Source organism: Excalfactoria chinensis, chromosome 15 (assembly GCF_039878825.1).
Source record: "Excalfactoria chinensis isolate bCotChi1 chromosome 15, bCotChi1.hap2, whole genome shotgun sequence".
Classification (NCBI taxonomy): domain Eukaryota; kingdom Metazoa; phylum Chordata; class Aves; order Galliformes; family Phasianidae; genus Excalfactoria; species Excalfactoria chinensis.
The window spans coordinates 1,366,470-1,390,633 of record NC_092839.1 but is presented as its reverse complement, the minus strand read 5'-3'; the positions used below and the strand labels follow the sequence as shown (position 1 = coordinate 1,390,633).

General features: G+C 44.1%; 1 protein-coding gene across 1 annotated transcript in view; it reads right to left on the bottom strand.

Annotated features, from left to right (window-relative positions):
• The window catches only part of CEP250 (centrosomal protein 250), a 32,419-nt gene that overhangs the window by 7,825 nt on the left and 430 nt on the right, over nt 1-24,164 (bottom strand). Inside the window, exons 2-26 of the mRNA XM_072350438.1 lie at nt 22,687-22,755; nt 21,953-22,035; nt 20,629-20,794; nt 19,868-19,974; nt 18,963-19,184; nt 18,339-18,435; nt 17,770-17,868; nt 16,616-16,777; nt 16,135-16,313; nt 15,546-15,728; nt 14,683-14,827; nt 14,248-14,394; nt 13,840-14,070; nt 12,174-12,367; nt 9,600-9,727; nt 9,261-9,430; nt 8,329-8,508; nt 7,138-7,272; nt 6,693-6,836; nt 5,968-6,269; nt 3,966-4,125; nt 2,877-3,201; nt 2,338-2,465; nt 1,963-2,083; nt 785-939 (exon numbers count right to left, since the gene is read on the bottom strand). Of these exons, the coding sequence (XP_072206539.1) occupies nt 785-939; nt 1,963-2,083; nt 2,338-2,465; nt 2,877-3,201; nt 3,966-4,125; nt 5,968-6,269; nt 6,693-6,836; nt 7,138-7,272; nt 8,329-8,508; nt 9,261-9,430; nt 9,600-9,727; nt 12,174-12,367; nt 13,840-14,070; nt 14,248-14,394; nt 14,683-14,827; nt 15,546-15,728; nt 16,135-16,313; nt 16,616-16,777; nt 17,770-17,868; nt 18,339-18,435; nt 18,963-19,184; nt 19,868-19,974; nt 20,629-20,794; nt 21,953-22,035; nt 22,687-22,755 (4,032 nt within the window). The remainder of the gene's footprint in view (nt 1-784; nt 940-1,962; nt 2,084-2,337; nt 2,466-2,876; nt 3,202-3,965; nt 4,126-5,967; nt 6,270-6,692; nt 6,837-7,137; nt 7,273-8,328; nt 8,509-9,260; nt 9,431-9,599; nt 9,728-12,173; nt 12,368-13,839; nt 14,071-14,247; nt 14,395-14,682; nt 14,828-15,545; nt 15,729-16,134; nt 16,314-16,615; nt 16,778-17,769; nt 17,869-18,338; nt 18,436-18,962; nt 19,185-19,867; nt 19,975-20,628; nt 20,795-21,952; nt 22,036-22,686; nt 22,756-24,164) is intronic.

Below are 24,164 nucleotides of genomic sequence, written 5' to 3'. Positions count from 1 at the left end.
TACTTTCTGGACTGACCTCTTACTCAAGGTGTTGATCCTGCTAACTCAGCTACAGGGGCTAGAAGGAAAACAAGTCTGGGAAACACAGAATGAGTGGAAGGAAGGTAAAGAAAGAGACTTAGCATTTGTATACTCTGTATCTTATCAGATTTGACTAAACTTCTATAACATCACCAAAAGCCAACTCTGCACTGGAAAAAAAATAAAATAGTTCCTTAAAATTATTAATAGATGGGAAAAGGGAAAAGGGAAAAGGGAAAAGGGAAAAGGGAAAAGGGAAAAGGGAAAAGGGAAAAGGGAAAAGGGAAAAGGGAAAAGGGGAAAGGGGAAAGGGGAAAGGGAAAAGGGAAAAGGGGAAAGGGGAAAGGGGAAAGGGGAAAGGGGAAAGGGGAAAGGGGAAAGGGGAAAGGGGAAAGGGGAAAGGGGAAAGGGGAAAGGGGAAAGGGGAAAGGGGAAAGGGGAAAGGGGAAAGGGGAAAGGGGAAAGGGGAAAGGGGAAAGGGGAAAGGGGAAAGGGGAAAGGGGAAAGGGGAAAGGGGAAAGGGGAAAGGGGAAAGGGGAAAGGGAAAAGGGAAAAGGGAAAAGGGAAAAGGGAAAAGGGAAAAGGGAAAAGGGAAAAGGGAAAAGGGAAAAGGGAAAAGGGAAAAGGGAAAAGGGAAAAGGGAAAAGGGAAAAGGGAAAAGGGAAAAGGGAAAAGGGAAAAGGGAAAAGGGAAAAGGGAAAAGGGAAAAGGGAAAAGGGAAAATAAGCTAGAAACTGCCCTTCATGGCATCTGTTAGCCATACCAGCACATCCTTATTTTGCTCCTCAGCACTCTCAAGTTTCCTTTCCAAAGATGCCACCTCTTGATGTAGTGCCATAGCCTCCTTCTTTAGAGCAGCAGCCTCTGCCTGCAAGGCTGCTTGTAGAGAGTTGTTCTTGCCTTCTGCCATCTGTGTCTCTGCAGCAAAGGTCAAGGAGAAAAGCAAAGTAAAATCAAACTGATTTGTAACCTGTTTTTTATAGGCCTCAAACCCACATGAACTTCCAAACTGGGCATAATTAAAAACCTTCCAGCCAGGGAAAAATGGAAGCAAGAAAGAGGCAAGGTTCAGAATAATATGAAAATGCATCTGCTGTTCTGTGTGTTAAAAGGCGAGGGCTAACGGCACAGCAGCAGGTCACCAACAGCATTTGAATCAGATAGAACCCTCACCGATGAAACAAGGACAGGGACAGCCAGTGAAACACCTAGTGCCCTAAAGAACAAGAGTAGGCGAGGGCAACAAGAATCACAAGTGAATTCTGACTGTGACACAGTTAATTAACCAGAAAGACATGAGGCTTTAGAGAAGAGGACAGATGCTAATGTTATGCTTGAAGATGCAATTTAAGGAATTTTTGTTCCAAATGAATGCTTGGGTAATACATTGTGCTCTGATAGAGAAAAGTAATGTTCCCTGATAGTGGGATAACAGCACAATGAGAATAATTGAGCTTCATATCAGTAGTGAGACTGGAAGCACAAAAGTTTACAGTCAGGCAGGAACTGAAGCATATTAAGAGACAGAACTGTAGAAATGGACTCAACTAGTAGGCAGGAACTAAAATGGAAAAAGCCGACTACTCGGAAAAGCAGGGTCTGTTCAACCAACAAAGGTAATTTTTTTAGCTGGTTGAAGGTTTTAATCTATGGAAGACAGTATGAGGAATCAAGCTACACCTACTCTGTAGTGACACAGGACCTGAAAGGCATCACTGCTGCACACCTATCACCAGTCACAGCACTGGATACAATGCCAGCCACTGCAATTTTTGCTATGAAGAGCTTTCATTGGTAATCCTATGGTCAAATCTCTTGCTTGTTGGTTTTTCCCCCACCCTCTCATCTCCTGGCACTGCAGCACTGCTCCTCTGTGTGGTATCAGAAATCCCTTCCAGTGAGACAGGACTGACTCAGTGGGTTGGAAAGGAGAAGCTGTACCTTCCTGGCTTTGAGCCAGTTGTTTCTGTAGCTCCTGATTGCGGGCACTGAAGTGGTCCCTCTCAGTTTGCCTCTTGCTCAGCTCCAGTTCCAGGTCCTGCACTTTCTTCCCAGCATCATTCTGGAGGAGGCAAGAGCAGTATATGTTCACAGAGCCACTGCTGGCAGGAGACAAGAAGGTACAAAAACTAAATGCAAAAATAGCCAAGGTGGGAGGGGGCAGCTGGACAGTAATGGCAAATATCATTGTCCTTTCTCCCTGTGGCAGCAAACAATCCTGACCTACAAGAATTCACACCCGTTCTGGTAATGTCACTCTGCTCGTCCTGTTCAGCAAAGGGACACACTTCTGGGTGAGCTACAGAGATACATTACCAGATCTTGCCGAGTTTGCTTCAGGTCCTGACGCAGGTCTTGCAGGGCTGCCGCCACTCTGTCCACCATGAGCTCTACAGGGAGGTCCTTGGCCTGAGAAGCAGTTAGGCCCCAGACATGATCCTGTTCTGAAGACAGAAACCATTCAATTTCAAGCTTTAATCTGGGGGGTCTCCAACAAACAAGATCTGTTTATATATTGCAGAAGGTGGCAGCATCTTTGTATCTATACTGCAGTTTCTGTTGCAGCAAGTTATGCCATAGGTTAAGATTATTTTGCAGCACACCAATGTGAGTACTGCTCTCAGAAAAGAACACACATGCACCTCATGACTACTGGTGCTAGTGGTTTCTCCATGTACCAACATGGACACTTGTTTCTCTGCAGAAACCTCAGGCTTCCAAGACTTCTCAAGACTTGAGACAGTCTGAATTGGAAAGGACAAATCTATTAGGATTGCAAAGAACCATCCCTCCCCCCTCTATATTATCCTCCATCCCCAAGCACTCTACTTAATTTCCATCTTTCCCACACTTGCCTGAACTCCAAGCAGCGAAGTCTCTGCTTTTATCAGTGCTGTCACACAGCATGCGGTGAAGAACCAAGTGCAATTTGTCCAGCTGGGACTGGGCTTCACAGTGGGCATTATTAGCCTGCTGGCACTCTGTAGCCAATGCCTTTGCTCTGTTCTCTGTGCTACAAAGCCTCAGATGAAGTTCAGACATCTCAGCCTCTAGCAAGTTCAAAGAATCTCTCAAGCACTGTTCGCCTGCTTGAGATTCCTCCAGATCCTGTAACAGCTGCTTCTCCCGAGCTGCCAGGCTGGCTTCCTTCTCCAGCACCACTTCCTGCAGTGTCTGTACCTGTAACACAGATGCACAGAGCCTCAGGGATAGAGCTGCTACTGAGAAAGCACAGAAGGGAGAAGGGAGAAGAATGAAGAAGAAATTAGTCCAAGTAAACACCATGTTGGAAACAAAAGGCAAAAAAATAAAAACACCCCACAAGAACTCAGACTAAGCAAAACAGACAACAAGCTAGAAACAGGTGCCTGGATTTGGCTAAGGGGCCAAAAGGAAGTTTCCCCAGCCACAACAGAATGAGTAAGCCCTCACTCTTTCCAACCTCAGAAATGAAGCAGCGTGTGTTTGAGTAGGGGGCTGGCAGGGCAAAGTGGCAGACCAAGCAGCCCTGCATGGAAGTGAGGCTGTCAGGGACGCCTGGGAGTAGAAGTAAACAGAAGTCAGTCACCATCCCTTCCTGTGCATCTCCAAAACAACAGATGGACTTGGCTGAGGTGGAAGTGCCTTCCACGGACCGCGATAACCACTTCTATGTCATCAGACCTACAAAAGGTGGATTCCCACCATCGGGGGACATTTGTAACACAGACACTGAGAAGTTCCTAAGGAGTCTTCCGTTGCTCTTCACAGATGTAATGCCTTGAACCATGAGAGAACAGGGAGCAACACAAGGAAAACACAGCAAATCCAGCCTTCACCCCAGTGTGCAGCCTCTAGGCAGAACACAGGAGTGTGTATCGTTGGAAAGGGAAACAAACTAGAAACTACAAACTGAGGTGGTATTCAATGTCCCTGGGTAAAAGGAAGCTTAATGGATAGGACACCTGGTTGTTGAGCTCTTCTATTTCTCTTCTGTGGTCTGAGTGGAGCTGCTGAGCTTGTTGAATAGCAGAATGTAGTTTAGACACCTCATTCTGCTGGACAAGGTTGTTTTCTTCCAAGGTCTTGAGGCTCAATTCCTTCTGTTCCAGAGACAGAGACAGCCTGAAAGAGAGAACATACAACTCACTACTCACAGTATCAGACCTAATGAATTCTTTGGACTTCACCACCAAGGCTTAAAACAAACTGCTGTCTACCGAGTTGTACCTAAACCACTAGGCTACCCATTCAGTCCTAAGCCAGATTGGCAATCACAAGCACCTACTACTCTCATTTCCACAGAGAAAAGCAAATTAGTGACTAAGTTCAATATATTTTTGAGGTGGGAATACAGACAACATGGGAGCACATATACTGAAACGCTTAAAGAGAGATGTTAAAAGTGATATCCATAGATACAAGCTCATGTTCTGCCACTCTGCAATACAGGTGGTAATAAGGGGCAGCTTTATCCACCACTGGTTCTAGTTCTTCTCAACTTGAATTCCACAGAAGAACATTAAGCCTAAAAGCTCCAGGGAAAAGGGAGATGTGTAATTTTTAAATGTGTTTATGAATAATGCATCTTTGTAAATGTCTACTATCCATAGTATAACTTCTTACCCTCCTATGTGAGTGGCTCCATGCAGTGGAGCTCACAGTAATACTCTTAGATGTACAGCAAAGGGCTGGAGACCCAGAAAAATCTAGCAAAGGAAGAGACTGGCCATAGGTGTCTCAGTTTCCTCAGAGCCATTAGTTACTAAAAGCTGATTTCACAGACAGGTAATAATGAAACAAGGAAGACACAGGAGAATTAAAAGCTCAAAACACTGGACCATTAAGGTTAATGATCATTCAATATATGATTTAAGTGGGGAACTTTCCTTACGTTCCCCAGACCAAAAGGGCACTCAGATCACTGGTTCAGCTAACAATCTGGTGGACACTAAGACTAGTACCATGATGCAAATAGTGATGCCATGTAGCCAAAATAAATGAAGATGGGGAAGAAGAAAAGAAGAAAATAAATTATTTCTACTAACGAGACTTGAAGAGATTTTGTCAATAAAGAGAAAGTTTGTTTCCCCAGCATGTATATCCTAGTAGGAACAGCAACTGACAACAAGGTGATATCTGGGGAGTTTCATAAGACTTGCCAGCACTACTATTAATTTCAGTGAGGGAAATAAAGGCAGAAGTGGTAACGGAAGTTTGGAGGAAAATTCTCAGATTCTCATATAAGACATAGAATCCCACAGAGGAGAAGCGAGAGCTCACTGCCTCCTCTTTCTTCTTCCTGCAATGAAAAGATACATTGAAGACTGGCAAGACTTCCCCAGGTGAAGTCTTTTTTGTTGCAATCCTCGGACAGTCATTAACATCCGTAACCCTTAGGGCTAGCAGGGACCCTGCTTGAGCACCTCCAAATGCCTGCTGGGTTATTTTGAGAAATGAGGAAACATGGCAATGAAAAACATGCTTGATCCTTGTGTGCCTCTGTAGGCATACCCTGAAGGGAACTTGGCTTAGCTCAAAATCCTGATTTCAAGACGCCTGCTTCCAGCCAGAAGTATCAGGATGAAACGATTGCGAATGTTTAAAGAAATGTTTCAAGTGTACTGGACTCAAGGTGGAGCTGGTGGACCTATTTTGCCCATTACACTGCAGCCCATCCTGCTTCCTTGGAATGTTTTGGGTTTCAATCTCTGAAAGTTTAACAGTATTTATATGCTGAGCAGATAGAAATTCATTATTTTAAGGGAAAGAATACTTCAGAAAAAAAATGTAACTGAAAGATGAGAACAAAGAGAATGAAACACCATATCAAAGGAATAAAATGGTTCTGCACAGATAGTTCTGAACTGCTTTTTAAGGAAATGGTATCACATCAACCTGCATATGAAAGATCTGTAAGAGGGAATTCATTAAATAGAACAGAGAGCCTTGCAGGCTTTCAATTACCTGTCTCTTTCGCTCTCTAGAGCCTTCAGTGAAGCCTGAAATTCTGTGTTGTGACGTTCCACTTCTTCCCATCGACTCCTTTCCCCCTCTAAGGACTGCAGGGACACCTGCAGCTCTTTGTTCTGATGTTCCACCTCTTCCCATTGGCCCCTCTCCTCCTCCAAGATTTTCTGAAGGTGCACAACCTCCAGTACCTTCTGCCTGGACAACTCTTGTGCCTCATTCAGATCTTGCTGAGCTTTATGGCCAATTGCTTGATAGGACTCTTCAGAGGCTGCTAGCTGAGATGCCAGCTCTTCTACCTGCAGCAAAACATAACACAGCAGTCAAAGACTACAGCTTGTCACTGCAAACCATACATACACTATGAGGAAAGTGGAAAAACAGATTTAAATATTGTTCTATTGTAAGAGTATCAGATTCAGCTGATTTGTTGGAAACATGTAGAGATGGGCACAATGTTCATCTCACAAAGCACCTTAAAAAAAAAACAAGGTTACCAGGTGAAATCCATTCTGACGACTACTGGCAAACAAAAAAAGAACTAGCCCATCTGTTCAGGGCAGCAGCAGATGACAAGAAGCTCTCCTTCATACCAGCTGAGATGGACACTACAGTATGATGGCAGTCAGAGGAATTACTGCATTTCTGTTCTGCAGTAGAAAGACAATTAGTGAAGGCACCACCTACTTGATGACTCAAGTATCTTTTGCTGTTTCAGTCACCTGCTTTTGTAGATCATCTCTCTGCTGAAGAAGGATATTCTTTTCCTCTTTGATGTTTTCAATTTCTTCCTTGTGCATATTTTCCACCATCTTGATCTTACAGTGAGTTTCCTGCAGCTCTGCTTGCAGTTTTTCTGTGATGTTCTGTAACCAAAGTGGAGAGCAATTTACTGGGACCTGCCATCAGCTCTGCATGTTTCCTCTTTCCATATAATCTCACTCATTTGCCCATTTCACTCTGCTTTTCAAACCATCTACTTTTGTTGCAACCAATCTTTCCTTTTGCTTACCAGGCAGGCTCCGTGCTTTCAGTGCTCCAGGACTTGTGATCCATTTCCTTGTTATAGCCTTTCATTCTGTAACCTGGCTTTAGCAGCCTCTCTCTTACCCTATGCTCAGCCACCAACTGCTTGAACTTTCTACCTGCCCTACTAGCGAAACTTACCTGCTCATACTCCTGCTGCTCTTTCACTTCCTGCCTGAGTTGCTCAAGCTGATGGCAGGCTTCTGTTAGTTCTCCCTGAGTTTGGAGTAGTGTCTCTAATAAAGCTTTATTCTCGTTCTCCTTTTCTGTCAAGATCTGCACAGAAATAAAGAGTAGGAGACAGGTTGAATCTCCACAGAAAAAAATAATTTCCATGTCCTTCAATGATTTGAGGGCTGACAGGCTCACACAGTCTCCAAGCAATATGATGCCCATCTCTTAGGCCACTATCTGTCCAATTGGTGGCACAGATTCCAAAGTCATGTGGGTAGCACATGGGCCATTTGTGACTGAACCTTCAACAAACTCTGAATCAATAGGAAAACGTGTGGCGCTCCCCTAGTGGTGGTGATGGCATTTCCCTTGTCTTCTGTTGTGTCCTGTTTGTCTTTTAATAAAGGTTTTTGCAGGCGCTTAGTGGTAGAGAACATATAAGCCTGCAGGAGGGTGAAGGCAGCAGCTTCTTCAGGCAAATCATGCATCCTAAGTGGAGCTTGGTGAAAATTCCAGTTTTAAGATGCACATTGCCACCTCTGAGAGCTGGTCCTACCATTCCAGTACTGGCAGACACAAATGGGAGTACTGACACTCCTAGGCAGTCTGCTTAAGAAGGAATCTGGGTAGAACACAGGGAGAACTCTCAGTATGACAGGTTTACTTTGGCACAGAAGATCTGGGCACAAAACCGTATACCAACAAGTGACTTCTAAAAGAAAAACTTCAGAGGCCACCTCTGTTACAGTGCTCAGAAATATTTCATTCCTACCGCCAAAGACAGTCCTGCACGCATTTCACTTCACAAATTCAAGGTAGAAAACACTTCAGGAAAACAGGGACATACAAGACATGTTCTCACATCCCAATATCCAGCTACCTCCCTTAGTTCTGACCTTTCTGTATAGGTGGCTTCCTTCAGCTCACTACTGTGAGACATGACCATACTATCCACAGGCCTTTAGTGGACTTCCTCACCTTCTTAAGCTCACACTCTGGTAAACTCTTGTGTTACAGGCATTGTAACACTTACACTTGCTAAAGCATCCTGTTCACAGAAGGGCATACAAGAAACATCTCTACCCAGACATGCAGTGTTGAGAGAAATGTCAGTAAGTAAAGCAGAAAATTAAAAACAAATCCTGCTTTCATATTTACCTCCTGGTTGGTGCTTTCAACTCTAGCTCGTTCCTCTTCTTGTTGAGCTTGCATGGTAGCAACTTTCTCCTTCATGTGAAACAGTTTCTTCTCATGCTGCCCTTCTGTCTCTGCTTTCTCCTTTTCCCAGAGCTCCAGCATCTCCTGTAGCTCTAAATGATGCCCTTCCCGTTCGCTTGCCTGATGAGTGAAGGAAAAGACCTCAAGATGAAGTCTCAGGTAACATGAGAAACATGTAAATTTTCACCTTTCCCACACAACTCCACTTGAACAGCATGCTATAGCTGCCTTGTGCCCTATCAAGGAACATAAAAGAGCAGGTCAGCAAGAAAAAGAGAAGTAGATATCAAGTTCTTCACTCTGATGGCTGCCTGTTTCCAAACACCTCAGGATTTATCTCTAAATTCTATTTTCAGGATTCAGTGTCATTGTAATCACTGAAAAGATGCAGACTGACTGTAGGGTGAGAAAAAGGCCAGTATCCCAATGCCCTAGTCACAAGAAAGGCTGTGAATTGAACTACAAGCTGTTCCACATGCTTTAAGTCCTTGAGTAACACCTCGGTCAACCATAAAATGATAGAAAGAAGTTACTGCAATTGCAGTTGGCAGGAATGTTGGGAGTCTGTTTCATGGCAGACAGGAGTCTGGTGAGTCTACCGCTTTACTGTGGCTTTGGGTGGAGTTCACCCAACATTCTGCTGAATTTGTCTTAGGCCCACAATAAATCTGTGGCTGCATTCAGCATCCCAACAAAATCACGTTGGCCCTTCACATGCCTTCCAGTACAAGCCACTGGCTCTACCGCCTGGCCCAGCAGTGCGTGGCTTCTGACAGTTGGTAATTATTACCATTTATCCCACTCAGGCAACAATTATGCAAAAGCCATCCCACAGAGCTCACTTGAAGAGTTAAAAACATATTGTTTCCTACCAGGTCTTGTAGGAGTTTGTTTATTTCCACTTCGTGATCAGTTTGCTGAAGCTTCAGGGCATTGCTATGCTGCTGTTCTATCTGAATGAGCCGCTGTGCCATGTTTTCCCGTTCCTGCTTCATTAGAGATCTCTCTGTTTCCAGCTCATATTGAAGACACTTCACTTCCCCTGCAAACACAGCAAATGGCAAGAAAAGCAGTGCCTACAGAAACTATTCTGAATTTGCTAGCCTTACAGAACTTTAATTTCAGTGCAAAAGGGCTCTCTCTGCATTTCCTTCATTCCTCAGCATTGCACTGCAAATGCACACCAGATGCAAAGTACACGAGGCTCTCACCTTGTATCACTTCCTTAGCCTGAATGACTGTATGAAGTTGGATTTCAAGCTGACTCTTGGTGATCTCCAGGTGAGATAAATGCTGCTGAGCTTCAAACAGGCTGGATTCCAGGGCGTCCTTCACTGACCTACATGTTGTAAACATGGAAAGAAATGAGCTGCTCTTACTCCTGACATCCACAGGGAATTATTCCAGTAAGAACTGGTTCAAGATCCCAACATCTAAATACGGAAAATGGGTTGTGTGGAAATTCATGGACAAAAAACATTTCTGCCATTTAAAATAGCAAAGTAGGCCCCTCCGGATTTTACTTACAACCCAGCATAATGCAGAAAGTACAGCCTAATCTCAATATTCAAATCTTAAGTTGCTACCTGTAACACACAGGTAGCTGTGCCAAAAAATCAGAAGCCCATCCTCTGCACACAGCTCTGACCAAATTGGCACTTCAGCCTTGTTCTGTGGGATGGGGTGTAAGGGAGACACAGCAAAAAAAAGAGCATTTTCCTGGCTTGCTAGTGACTGTTTATGCTGTTCATAGCATAGGCATATGCAAGTAATTTTCCAGACTCCCTGTATTTAAAAGGGATACACCAGATTATAGAGTAACCTGTCAAGCTTGTATCTGCATTTTTAAGGATTCTAACAGCTGAAGCAGCATCTGAAATGAGATATAAGAAGTAAGAGAGAATCCTTCAGTTCAAACTGCTACAAGTTCAGGAGAAACTCATTATTTTTCATCAAGTATTGCCAACTAAGCATGCAGCAGCCCAAACAGCTCATTGTGCCTTAAAATGGAAGATGTGGAGTGCAGATACAAACTGCTACATACACAGACTTCAACAGGCTGCTATGAGTGACATGCAGGAATTTGGAACCAGAAGTTGAAGTTACTTCCCTGCTTTAATACAGCGTTCTGAGTGCCAGTATCTTACAATACACAGCACTGTTTCATCAGTACAGGGATGCAATTAGGATAACATAAAGGGGCACATTGTGGGTGATAAAGCAATAAACCCCAGCAAATTAACATTTGATTACGTCAATGTACAATGGAAAACATGTCTGCCCATGCCCATATCCAGGAGTATAAATTGAATTTGCCACAATTGAAAGATAAATAGAAGTCAGGCTCTAAAACAGGAAAGATAAGTGTCCAAAACTGGGACAGCAAAAGGCTTGAGAACATCATCTAGCGAGACTAACTGCTTATTCTTCTGGGCAATGCTTTTATCTATTGCCAAGGGTTCTTTAGAACTAATTTATCTCTTCTTTTTTTTTTTTTTTTTACTGCTGCTGTCACTGAAGAAAAAAAAAGAAAAAGCCAAACATTTTAAAAGTCTGTCCAAAAGTATCTACTGCCAACCTCTGTTTGTATGGCAGAACAGATACATACAAACAACGACTGTCCTCCATTCACCTGCGCATTTAATAAAACAGGGAAAACAACATCAGTGTTACTGCACAGCTCGAGTTTAAAATTCACCATATTGCACCCTGCAGCCTTGGCTGCGCTCTCCTCTGGAAGTTGAACCAGCATTAAAAGCTGCAGACAAGCAGTACAGCCAATCTGACAAAAGAATTCAGCTGGATCGAATAAGGGAAGCTGGAGAACAGAAGCAGCAGCATTCAAGAATCAGACAGTGCTGAAACAGCCATCATCAGCCCTGATAACAACACACTGGAACAGCCAAGTGTGAAAGTCAAGGTGCATGACGACCTCTAAAATATCATTTCTACAGCTTTGTAGTTCAGGAATCCTCTAAAAAACACCTAGGAGGAAGGACAAACATCTCAGCACGCTTCTTTGGTGAAACACAGAATTTATCACAGTCTTAGCAGCCTGATACAGCTCAGTGACAGAGTCTTGTTCCTTCCCTGCATAACATCCCCATGATAGCCATCTCTGGAGGCCACATGGTAAGGTACAGAGAACCCAATGGTGAACAAGAATTCCCAAGGACTGCCAAGGACTCAAAATAAACTTCCCTGCTGCCGATATAATGAAACCTAGGTCCTGTGTCACAGTTAACAAGAGTTAAGATTAGAAGCATAATGCCCTCAAGACCTTCAGCACAAGCCTCTAGCTTCACCCTAAATGATGTTGTCCTACTCAGGATGTATGGTAGTCTTGAATCCCAAATATCTGTGTTGAAATGTGCAGAACAATTTAAAAAAACACAACAAAAAACAGAAGTTTCAGGCTCCACTAAATAACTGGATGGAAGCAAAGATAGCACGACACAGTTACTTCCCAATCCAGAGCCAGGGTACCAGAAGTTATGGAGGAATCAGATTGGCTTGCTGTAGACTTCATGCAGTGATGTGCAAGGGGGCACGAACGTGAGCCTAGGACTGTGTTAGCTTTAGCTGTCACAAAAACAACACACATCATGATACATTTTCTTCCTCCCCCCTCAAGATTTTGCTCAAGATTATTCAATTTCAGCCTAAGGAAGGTAAAGCCATCTGGAAAACGTACAGGATGCAATAAATCCTGGTGTAATGATTACCACCTTTGTAATTACAGACATTAAATAATGTCCTGTCTAGGGCCTCCTCCCTGCCTTTACCTGGCCTCTGCCAGCTGCTCTGAAAGGCCTTGTCTGTCCCGTTCCACAGCTGCCAGTCGCACCTCAAGGGCAGCCTTCTCATGCACCAGGAATTCCTTCTCTTTGGACACCTTGGCCACTGCATCCTCTTGGCGAGAGGACTGCTGGCGCAACTGCTCCAAACCACTGCTAGCTGACTCTTGCTGGCGGTAAACCTGCAAGCAGGATAAAATATATTTCTGGTCATTTCTCTGAATATGTGCTCAGAGCCAACCAGTGTCACTTCGGAATCAGAGGAGAAAGAGTACCTGCACTGAGGGCTGAAAGCCTAAGAGCATCTGCTGGATACACCAGTACTCTGGGCTGCCAAAAGGCATTGAGACTTGGAAGCGATGCCTAGGGCCACACTGGGTTGGCTGAGGCCAGACAGCTACTTGAGGACAAACACACAGACCCCAGATTATGTGTTTTCATGTGAAAATCCTGCATCTTCCAGAACTGCTGCCTTGCAAACTAAACCCTCAGAATCCCTATCAGTGCCATAAATGTTAAATTTGAGCAAATACAACTTTGCTGAATGATGGGAATTAAAGTAAAAATGGTTTCTCCCTCAAAAATAAAACAAAACAACTAAGAATCCCATGAAGCATCACTTAATTCAGCACATATAGCAGCTGGATGCCATGAGGCAGGGAAGCATTGGTGAGCATTGTCAGCAATTTATGGGGCTGTTGTAGCCAAAGAGATTGTATTCATTGCCATACTATTCGTTTGTCTTACATTAAAAAAAGTTGCCTAACATACATTGCTGATAATCGTGCTTGGATATTAACCATGATATTTAAGCTACTTTCTGCATTGTACCATCTCTGCTTTCTATTTGCCAAATAACTTACCTTAAAGCCTACCTAATGCGGAACAGATCGTGAGAAAAACTGTATTTTTCTCAGTTATCTCCCACTACCCATGACTGTGCCTTACAAAACTATCATTTAAATGGCAAAATCCTCCCCTGTGATACGATTCTCCCAAGCTTTCTCTCCAGTACACCAAGAACTGTCAGCCCAGAGAAATAAATCTTGTCTGTTCATGCACTTCTCATCTCCCTCAAAGCTTATTGATTCTCTAACAATTCAAAGTTACATTTTATGTCTTAAAATATAATTCCAGCAAGACAAGCAAGATGTCAATCCCTTCTTAGCAGTACAAGGCAGCAGACATTGACTTGCAGCTCTGTCCCACTCCCCAGGTTTGAACAACTTGAGTTCTGAAAGTGGTGGACTTCACAGTGAAAACATTAATAGAGATGCACAGCCCTTTCTTGCCTCAGAAAGAGATGAAAAGCTTCAACATTTTCTTGTTTCACCACCAATAACAGTGGCAGCCTCATTCAGGTGCATGGACAACAATAATTATATCTCTGGAGCTTATAAAAAAAAAATAAAAAAGGGACAAATGCAGACAAGCGGATCAAAATAATCTGTAGAAACAAAGGACAGTTCAATTCCTCAGAGCCAGAGTCTCTACAAGCTGTCGACCCCTTTCCAAAAGCAAGTACACAGAGCCCTCTGACCTCCAGTACTACCAAGCACCTCGTTGACTAAAGAACTGCAGAACTGAGCAATTGCAGCTTCCTTGAGCCAAGCAGACAAATGCCCACCCAGAAGAACCAGACCGTTGACCTCACCTGGTTCAGTTTCTCCTGCGTTTCTTCCTTTTCCTCTGCCAGTGTTCTCAGTTGCATCTGCAGCCCTTCCTGTTGCTCCTCTGCTTTCTTCAGCAGCTCCTCCAGGCGGGATTTCTCTGTGCAAAGCTCTTCGTTTGTTCTTTTATACAAGGACATCTTCTCCTGTTCAGAGACCTTTGCTCTCTCCATCTCATTCACTTTATCTGACAGAAGTTCATTCTCTTGTTCCAGCTACAATCACAGATGCACAAAGGAAAGAAAACACAGTTAAGGTTTGCAGAAGACTTGGCTTGGACAGAAAAAGGAACATCTCCATATTCAGCCAGTCACACTGTGTGAAGGTGCAGAGTCTGAAAAGAATCAAGCAGCTGGAGGTGAACATCTTGCATTGTTGGAAACTCTGCTCACCTGCAACACAAGCTTGTTCAGTTCCACTTTATCCAGTGCAAGAGCTTCATTAATACTGCTCATCTTTGCTGCGGCAACACGTAGATCAGCTATTTCAGAACTCAAATTATTCTGAGCCCCTGTCAATGCTGCTATTGATTTCTCTGCCTGAAGAGACAAAACAACAACATGAAAACAAAGACAGGAATAACCATGACTTCAACCAGCAACTCCAGATCTCCTTTGAGTCTCTGACATACTTGATGTACTCCCAGTAAGATCTTCCTAACAAGCATACGGGGACTGACTCCACCACAGAACCTGAGCAGATCACAGCATTATCCAAGGACGATGCTTTTTTCTCTGAAACAGCACCTGTGGTGATCTTGCTGTAAGAACTCCATCTCCCCAACACTTCCCAAGTGTTACTTAGGTTCCTAAGTAAGGTGTCCATACCTTTTCCAGTGCTGCTGTAAGCTCATGTTTCTCTTGCTTCAGCAGATCCTTCTGAAGGTGTGATTCCTCCAGCTTCTCCCTTGTGGCTATCAATTCACTTTGTAACAATGAATGTTTTGCTTCAAGTGCATCTAAGTCCTTCAGACTTGAGAGAAGGGGAAAGGCAACAGGTTTTTAATGCCAAAACCATTACTGCTTGCAAAACAAACATTGTACACTACTCTTAACCTAACAGCTTCCTGCTTGTTATCTCTCCTTTTTGATGCAGTGGATAAAAGACAGCAAAGTTCACCTTTGGATAAAACATACTTCTCAAAATTGTTCTCACCTTCAGCAATTAAAGAGTTTGCAATCTATTTTGAGAGAGGATGCATATTCATTTCCAATCCAACAATCATAGGATCATAGAATGATTCAGGTTGGAAGGGACTCCAGGAGGATGTGAGCTCAATCTTAACCTCAAAGCAGGGTCACTATTGGGTCTAGGTTGATTAAGGCTCTATCCTGATGTATCTTTCAAATTCCTAAGGGTGGAACCTGCACAACATCTCTGAATAACTTCTTCTACTGCATGACTGTCACAATGGTTTGATTTTTTTCCTTAAATCCAGCCCGAATAATCTGTTTTGGTTGATGACCATCATAACCAGACCGGCCAGGTCTGGCTTAATTTTTTAAAGGAATATAAAGAAAGGACAAGGAGGCAGCTATGCTGATGTCACTACATACCCAGCCCTGCCTAAGTACCCCCTCATACCTCTGTGTTATAGACAACGAATAGACAACATTTTTCCTTTGTAGTGTGTATGGACCTAAGCTCTAGCAATGCTCACCCCTGCCCAGAGAAAGCTTTCAACACTCACAGGAGCTCGTGGTCACGATGTGCTCTCTCCATTGCCAGCTGCTGCTCCACCTTTTCCCCTTGGGCTGAATCTTCCTTCAGCTGCAGCTCAGTGTTACTCCGACGCAGACGTGAGGCTTCTTGCTCACTTAATTCCAGCTTTTGCTGTAGCTCTGTCCTGATCTTCTCTAGGTTTTCACAATCACTGCAGAGAGAAGGAAGAACGAAGTGATTTGCGTACTCACTGATCCCATTTTCACCATTCTAGGATGGAGTTGTGGAAAGCAGAGTAAGAAGAGATTTGCCCCTCCCCTCACAAGATAAATGCAGAGAGAAAGTAAGGTAGGCTTTGGCTTGCATTCAGTGAGAACCAGTGGCTAGGAAAGGGCACTCAAAGAACAAAATTCAGAGAAGCAGTGTGTTGAGAGGCATCTGTGTTCCAACACTGTTCTGAATCTCAAAGAAAAGCAGCCACAGAATGACAGTAGAGCATGAAAAACAGTGACAGGAGGATGTTAACAGGGCATAGGAGAACTTGCCCATAAGACCTCTGAAATCTTAGAGCTGAAAGTAGAATACCTTTAGAACACACAGAAGGATGAAAGACTTACCTCTTGAGTGCTTGTACCAGAGACTTGAGGTGCTGCTGCTGGCTGCTAGACATCTTGTTTTCCTCCTCCAGTTGCTCAAGCCTTTGCTGCAGCTTCTTGCACTTTTCTTCCTGCTGTCTGTGCTGGTGCTGCAGGAAACTGATGGAGTCTTGCCTGGTAGAAAGCTCTTTTTTTAGGGCCTGTAGAGGGAATGTGGAGGGAAATAGCAGAAACAAGCAATAATGAGCAGGGAAGATGACTTCAAATGTAGCTGGGAGGAGAAGCAAGCAGAGAGACACCTCACCTGAAAGCAAAAGCTGTGATGAAGGGAAGGAGATCAGGAGAGAAAAGCAGAACACACTGCTGGTGAGACTGGCAAGGCCATACAGTAGCAAGAGGGGGATGATGACTTGAAAGAAACTGGTAAGCAAATGAAAAGGTCTGAAGCCAGCTGAGGCATTAGTGACTGTAGCCAGTGGTGAAAGCTACCAGAAATTCTCACCTGTGTTTCTCTTTGCTTCCTTGCCAGTGTTTCCTGAACCAACACAAAGGCACGCTCTGCATCAAGGGAGCTCAAACAAGAGAGGATGTTGCTAGACTCTGAACGCTGGGAACTGTCAGCATGGACAATGCTGGCCGTGCTGTCACTGTCATCTAACACCATCTGAAAGCCCACATCAAACTGTTATTCTTTGCTCATTCTATTTTATTTTCCTTCATCTATTTTTCCGCCTTCCCCCACTTCACCCTCGAGTTGTTAAAGACTCATTTCACTCATTCCTTCAGTGATTAAATGAGTTTTGTCCCAGCCACAAGCACTGCAGGGACTTCAGAATGGGGCTACTATAAACAAGAAGAGAAGGAACCAGTGTGAAGTAGATAGAAGCTGCTTGAATGTTCAGTTTCTTGAAACTCTCAGGAATGATTTGGTTCTCTTCCGGCTTCTCAAAGCCACATACACAAGCACCAAATCAACACTGGAAACAGCAATGAAAAGAACCATTAACACTGACCAGAGAAGAAGGCAGACGATGAATACTGGAAAACAGTAATGAAATAGCTAATGTTTATAATTGCTCTGAGCAGAAGCGAAGAAAGGAAAAAATGATTAAATAAGGAGAAAGAACTGACTTTGTGTGAAGCAGCATAAAAGATCTGATGATTAAACCTCCTGTACAGAGTGAAGATTTGGAGTAAGTTAAATTTACCCCTAACCAGTTGGAACAGTTAAGATTCTGTGATAATAATGGTCAGTGAAGACAGAATGAAGCAGCAAAGCTGGCAAACACATTGATTGAGTCAGTGACCTTTTACAAAAATCTGAAGAACAACATGGTTATTGCTCACAGAGGGTTTGGGAAGCCTCCAAACAACACTGGAGTAGAAATGTCAAGTAGCCAACTAAGAAAGCACAGTTCAAGAGAGACCTTAACATGACAGTGAAGGCAAAGCCACTGAAGCTCCTAGGAGCTCAGGTGAAGTCACAAGAGAGCTAACTGTGAAGCTGTAAGAGCTTTCATGTCAGCAAATGGCACAAAGATTCAACAGCCAGGAATAGTATAAAACACGTGATTCTTTTCCCTGTGCTTTTCTCTTTCCTTCATCAAGTACTTCAAAACCAAGTCTATAAGGATGTGAACTCAGAAACATACTCACCTCAGTTATCTCTTTGATTAACTTCTGAAGGGCAAGATTCTCCTCTTTGGCATTTTTAGTTATTGAAGCTTCGTATTCTACCTCTAACCGACTTGCTTCCTGAGAACAGAATAAGGAAAGAGTGGACGAGGAAGAGCTGCTCCCCTCTCCATCAGCACTGTCATGCTGGCAAGCCCCAGTGCTTCAAGTATATAACTGTCCACATTTATTCAATTTCTTCTTTGCTAAAACCAAGAGGAGAAAGAGCAGCGACTCATTTTTACACACAGTTAAGCTGTCAATTCCCAGTCAATTTGACCACTAGAAACAAAGTCTGAGGCAAAACTGCATAGGTGCAAACCCCTTAAGACAATGTCCCAGCTCTCCTGCCATTGCCTGCACCTGGATGGACCCCACACATGCCAAACACACAACAGCTATCTTGGTGATGTTCCTGATTTTTCCACGTAGTTCACATCCTAACTCTTCTTCCTCTTGAGGAAGCCGTGCCTCTCTCTGCTAAGGCTAGAGAACAAATTACTCAAACCAAGCAGACACTGGGCTTCTTCCCAGATAAAGATAACACATACTAGCATCTCCACAGTGTCGTTAAGTGTTTTCATGGTCTTCTCTTTCTCCTCATTTTGCTTCTGAGACTGTACAAGCAAGGCTGAGAGCTCCATCACCCTGAGAAGAGAAGGTCCACATGCCATTCCAAAAGCACTGCACACCACACGTTAAAAAGATAAGCAGCTCCCAAAAGCACAGCAGAAAAGGTTCAGCCCAGAAAATACAGCAAAGACAGCCTTAATCTCTACATGCTAACATGCTGTGCACTGCAGAAGGGCACTACTCAACCCAAAGGACTCTGCACTCTGTCTTCCAAGGAAACATCAGTACAGAGGTGCTATATTCCTGACAGCCTGTGCAAATTCCTCCCATATCCTTGAGCACAGCCATGGACAGCAAAAGAGCTTTATACTACTCTGAGCATCTCAATAAGAATCAGTAATAGCAATTACAGTACAATATACAATCTTTCCTCCAGTCTTCCTACTCGGAAGAGCTTCCACCAGCCTTTAACAACAGGCAGAAATGAGATTATACAAACATGTAACAAATGGATGTGTACTGAACATGAACACAGCCTATCTGTGAATCAGCAGTCACGAAAGATGATGTTGGAACTAAAACAAAATATAAGATATATTAACCTATCTTGAAGCTCTTTCTTCTCCAGGTCCCCACTGACTTGTAAGCACATCACTTCCAAAGCCTTCTGGTTTATTTCCTTTTCCACTTGCTGCTGTGCAGCAAGTACAGGCCTAGCCAAAGTGACAGACTCCCAGAGCTGTACGCCAGAGTTCAACCGGAAGCAGCTTACAAGTATGGATCCAGAGAGTCTCATTTGCTCTGCCTTCAGCTCTGACAAATCCCTGGGGAAGAATAAGGAAAAAGCTAATGTTCACAGTGTAATTTTTAGCAGTCGAAACACTTTTCAAGTACAAAAATCAGGCAATAGATTGTACCTTTGTTAGGGACAAATACGCTAGTCTCAGAAGGTCAGATGAATATATCTATAGAGTTGTGGAATTAGTTTATTTTCTCCTCAGAATAAACACATGGCATAGTCAGAAGGCTTCAAGAACTTCAAATCACTCTTATAAATCGCTGCTCTTGTTGTATCTTATTAACGTACTCTGATTGTCATTAACATATGTACAGAATTTTACTAAGATCCACAGATTTTATAAGCAGCAGCTCACCATTAACTGACCTATTAGCATCACCAATTGGACTGCTAAGAGGCTTATGAAGATATGCACATAATAAATGCTTCAGGAAGGTACTATGAGAATAATCATTGAAACACAGAATCACAGGAGTTGGAAGGGACCTCAAGAGATCCTCGAGTCCAACAGCCTCGCTAAAGCAGGTACCCTGCAATAGGTCACACAGGTGGCAACAGGTCCAAAGCAGGCTTTATGGAATTACATCAAGTTATCAAAGGATAGACTGTATTATTAGCTGTAACTCAAGGAAAATAAGGTGCCAGAAGCAGATGTGAAAAGAAGAGTAGCCACATTTTGCTGTCTAGGACACCTTCATTTCTCCTCACCTGTCAGTGGCAGTCTTCATTTCCAGGAAATGACGGCGGAAAGTCAGCACCTGACGCCACAGGCTCAGAAGACGGTTATGTTCACCCCGTAGGTAGCTGTCATAAAACTAGACACACAGAGACAAAAAGGGACAGCAATTCAGCCTTCCCTGTCACTACAGTTCTTCTAGACCTGAGTGTACAGCCATCATCATTAAACACAACACCTTTATCATTAAACATCAACACCTTTAATAACTCCAACAGAGGCATCAAGGACTGAAGAGGCACCACACAAACATCATCAGTAAACCTGCTACCTGAATTCAAAGATGCTCCCACCCCTCCTGCTGCAGTGGCTATCAACAGAGCACACTGATCAGGATTCCTTATCTTGTTCTGCAGAGACCTCTAACATTCTTGGTGAAGGAAGAACAAAAACAAGCCCCTCCATTTGCTTGCCATAGGCTACTGGTAAGGGATGCCTGCCTTGATCCTCTCTTACCTACTCCAAACCCAAAAACACACAGACCTCTCTGCTCTTCATTGCTGAGATTTAAGAAGTGTAAAAAACAAAACAGCAATAAAAATAAAGGAGAGTCCACGTGTGACTGACCTACAGCCTTTAAGACTCTGCAGCATCTTTGCAGCTGGTGAGCATCTTCCATCCCCACCTCTGCTGAGATGAAGAATGAATGAATGCACTCCTGCATTCTGATAACCACAACCATGTTCTCATTTGAGTCAGGCACTACACTGACATTCCTATAGCCTATCCTTACCTCACGCTCACTGCGCCATTCACTCTCCTTCAATTCCAGCTCCTCTCGGGCCCTCATCCAATCTGCTGTCAGTTTTCCAACATCTTCTTTAAGGGCTAAATTCACTTCATTTGCTTTATTGAGGTGTTCCCGAAGGAGGGTATTCACTTCTGCCAGATTCTCACACCTTGGAAAGGGAGAAATAGCAATGAGCTGACCTAACGACTGCTACAGGTGGCACCCTGGTGATTTTCCAGTTCCCTCAACAATTACTTTCTTTCCAAGGAAACAGCAGTAGTGCTTTCTAGGAATAACAAAGATGCCTCCACTATGGCAAACTCATTTGTTTTTTCTTGCGTTAAGCCTTCATTTCCATCTACAGTGTCAGACTCCCCTTTCCCACAAATGAAGCTCTTGCCTTCCCTATGCTCTGGCTGGTCACTTGTCCATGACAGGATCCTGCTGAATGTACCACTATCCTGACTGCCTTCATACCACTGTTATCTCTGCTTTCACATCCTTTCTCTTGCAATATCATTCCTACTTCTGTCTCTGTTCTTGCCCAATACATTAGAACCTGCAGGAAAACCCACGCTCTGCTGATCCAGCAAACTGCACACCACAAAACTAAGGCCATACGTGTGTGCAAAACAGCTTAAGTGAAGCTCTGAATTAAAAACTTTTATTCAGTTACCAAAGTGTGGTGCATCTGCAGCCCACAAGAAGGCTTTTGACCATGCTCGTAATGAGCGTAAAGCACTGCAGGCCAATTACTGTGGGGGCACAGCCTGGTGTCTCCTTCAGGAAATATTTCATGAACAAAACTGGAAGAACCACTGCCCAGTGAACAAGCACGGAGCTCAGTTTTTGGACAGGAGTTGTGCTCCCTCCACCTTACTTTACAACTTAGGCAACACAGCACAAACATATTTTATACCACACAGAATTTACCTCTGGGGCTGCAGGAGAAAGAAAAGCACAGAAAAATATGACAGAAGATTCCTGTGGTGCCAAATGCTTGTCAGATAAAACAAAACTCCAAACCAAATAGGAAAACACCTGCTCTATGAAATCTTTAGGATGTTATGGTTTGATTCCCAATGTAAAGCAGAGCTTTGCTGCGTAGCTCACCTACTGAATCACTGAAAAAATTAGGCTGGAAAGGGACCTTTGGAGGTCATACAACCAACCCTCACTCCAGAGGTACAGGCTGTGGACCTTCCTTCTTTCAAAACAGCCTGTCCAGCTGATTCCCTTGAGGAGATTAGGTAGAACTTGAGAGGTTTTCTCTCACTTCCATGAAGATCCATGACACCGGGAACGAGGTTCTGCTTTTTCCTTTTACCTTTGCTGCTCTTCCTCTAACTGGAGGAGTGCTTTCTCCAGGCTGTGGTCTTCAGTGGTTTCCCATCTGTCTGACAGGCATCCCTTAAAAAAGGAAATGTTTAATCAAATTCTCATGTTCCCTTCACTGCTGTTATCATCCACAGCTTTCCCCTTCATTTGTCTGGTCTCTTAGGAGCTCATGGCTTCTTCCAGGCATTACAGAATCACGACTACAGGGAGGAAGGGAGGTGTAGAATACTACTCCATGTCAGTAGCTCTCCTCAGTTTCCCACACTCACAGCTGGGTATCTTCAGCTCATAACTAAGAGTGCTCACTTAGACTTGAAGCTTGGGAATACATACTCTCCTACTCTCTGTTTCCTGGGTTTACTTTAGCCGTGAAGCAGAAAGAAAAGCACCAAGCCACCTTCATATGTTGAGTGCCAGCATTCTTGCCTTCTAAGATGCTGTTTCAATCCTTATTCAGTGACAGCCACAATGTAACAAGCAGTATAGCCCTCTCCTGAGGCCCAGCACAAATGTTACTACAGCAACAAAGCACTCCTTCACAAAGTTAACATCCTTCTTGATAAGATTTTCTGGACTGGCATTTCTGGGACTAAAGGATGCTCTATGAATGGCTACTGGACAAAACACTGAAAGGCGAAGCACTCCTTTAAATCCTCACAGCAGGAAAACAAGGTTTTTATTGCTTTGAGGAGCCCTCAATCTGAGTTAACAAATGCCACATACCTGCACACTCACCCCTCCTGCTTCAAGTCGCTGCTCCAGCTCACGACACCAGCTCCGACACTGCAGCAGCTGAGATGGATACAGAGCATTAGAATGAGGGAAACGAAGCTTCTGATAGACTCAGCTCCTCCTGCATCAGCTCTTCCCTAAGCCTTTACATACAGCGCCCAGTACTTTTCACACCACTACTGACACAGAGAGAAGTCATTATCATATATGGAAGCTCTGCTTTATCTAATACTAAAGAAAGTGAGAAAGGGTTTATGTTATGCACAGTTCTAACTGCTCATCTTGAGACATGCAGTGCTGATACGCAGAATGAGACACAGATGCCATGCCAACTACAACTGTCAGACTGAATATTACCCTGTCCAAACCTCAGCAATCCACGTTAAATCCCAAAAGAGAGCCAACACCAAAACGAATGACAAATCCTTCTTAAATCATGTTTCATTACGGACTTGGAAAACTTACCAAATGGCTCAATGTGCCTCAGTATGCCGCAATAACAGTAAGCTTACTGTGAACCATAGAATTGTTTGAGTTGGAAGGGATCTTTAAAGGTCATCTCATCAAACCCCCCTGCAATGAACAGGGACACCTACTGCTAGGTCAGGTTGCTCAGAGCCCCAGCCAGCCTGACCTTGAATATTTCCAGGGAGGGGACACCCATCACATCTCTGAACAACCTGTGCCAGCATCTCACCACTCTAAAAAACTTCTTCCTTACATCTAGTCTAAATTTCCCCCCGTTTTAGTTTGAAGCCATTTCCCTATATCCCATCTCAACAAACCCTGCTGAACAGTCTGTCCTCTTCTTTCTTACAGCCCCCTGAATGGTCTCCCCAGAGCCCCAGCTCTCAGCCTGTGCTTGCAGGAGGTGTTCCCCCTCAGTTCATTGTTGTGGCCTCCTCTGGCTGTGTACCAGCAGGTCTACGTCTGTCCTGTGCTGAGGACTCCACCTGTGGACGCAGTGCTCCAGGTGAGGTCTCACAGTGCAGCACAGAGGTGCAGGATCCCCTCCCTCACCCCACTGCTTTGGACGCATCCAGGATGCAGTTTCTTGCAGCGCAGCCAATTAAGACGCAAACAGTAAAGCAAAAGGGAGGGAAAAGCTCTTGTATGGTGAGAATGCCTCAGCCGGAGGGACTCGGGGCAGCCAGGTCTGTGCACAGCTGCGGGCTGGGAACATACAGCTGCGCTTCGGGAGTGCTAAAATAAGTGGGAAATCAGCTGGCAGAGCCGGAACGGGAACGAGCGGGATTCTGCGGGGCCCGCAGGAGGAAACGTGCTTTTGCCATCTCCTTGCTACCGCCGCCTGTTCGCCAACGCTTCACTCGGCGTCCAAGCACGCAGCCGTTACTCAGTCACACTCGGAGCGCCCGAGCAGTTCCTCACTGACAAAAAGGCCACACCGCCTCCTGTTCCAGCGGCACAACTGCTGCGTTTCGTCCCCGAACCGAACCTTGAACGTTCCG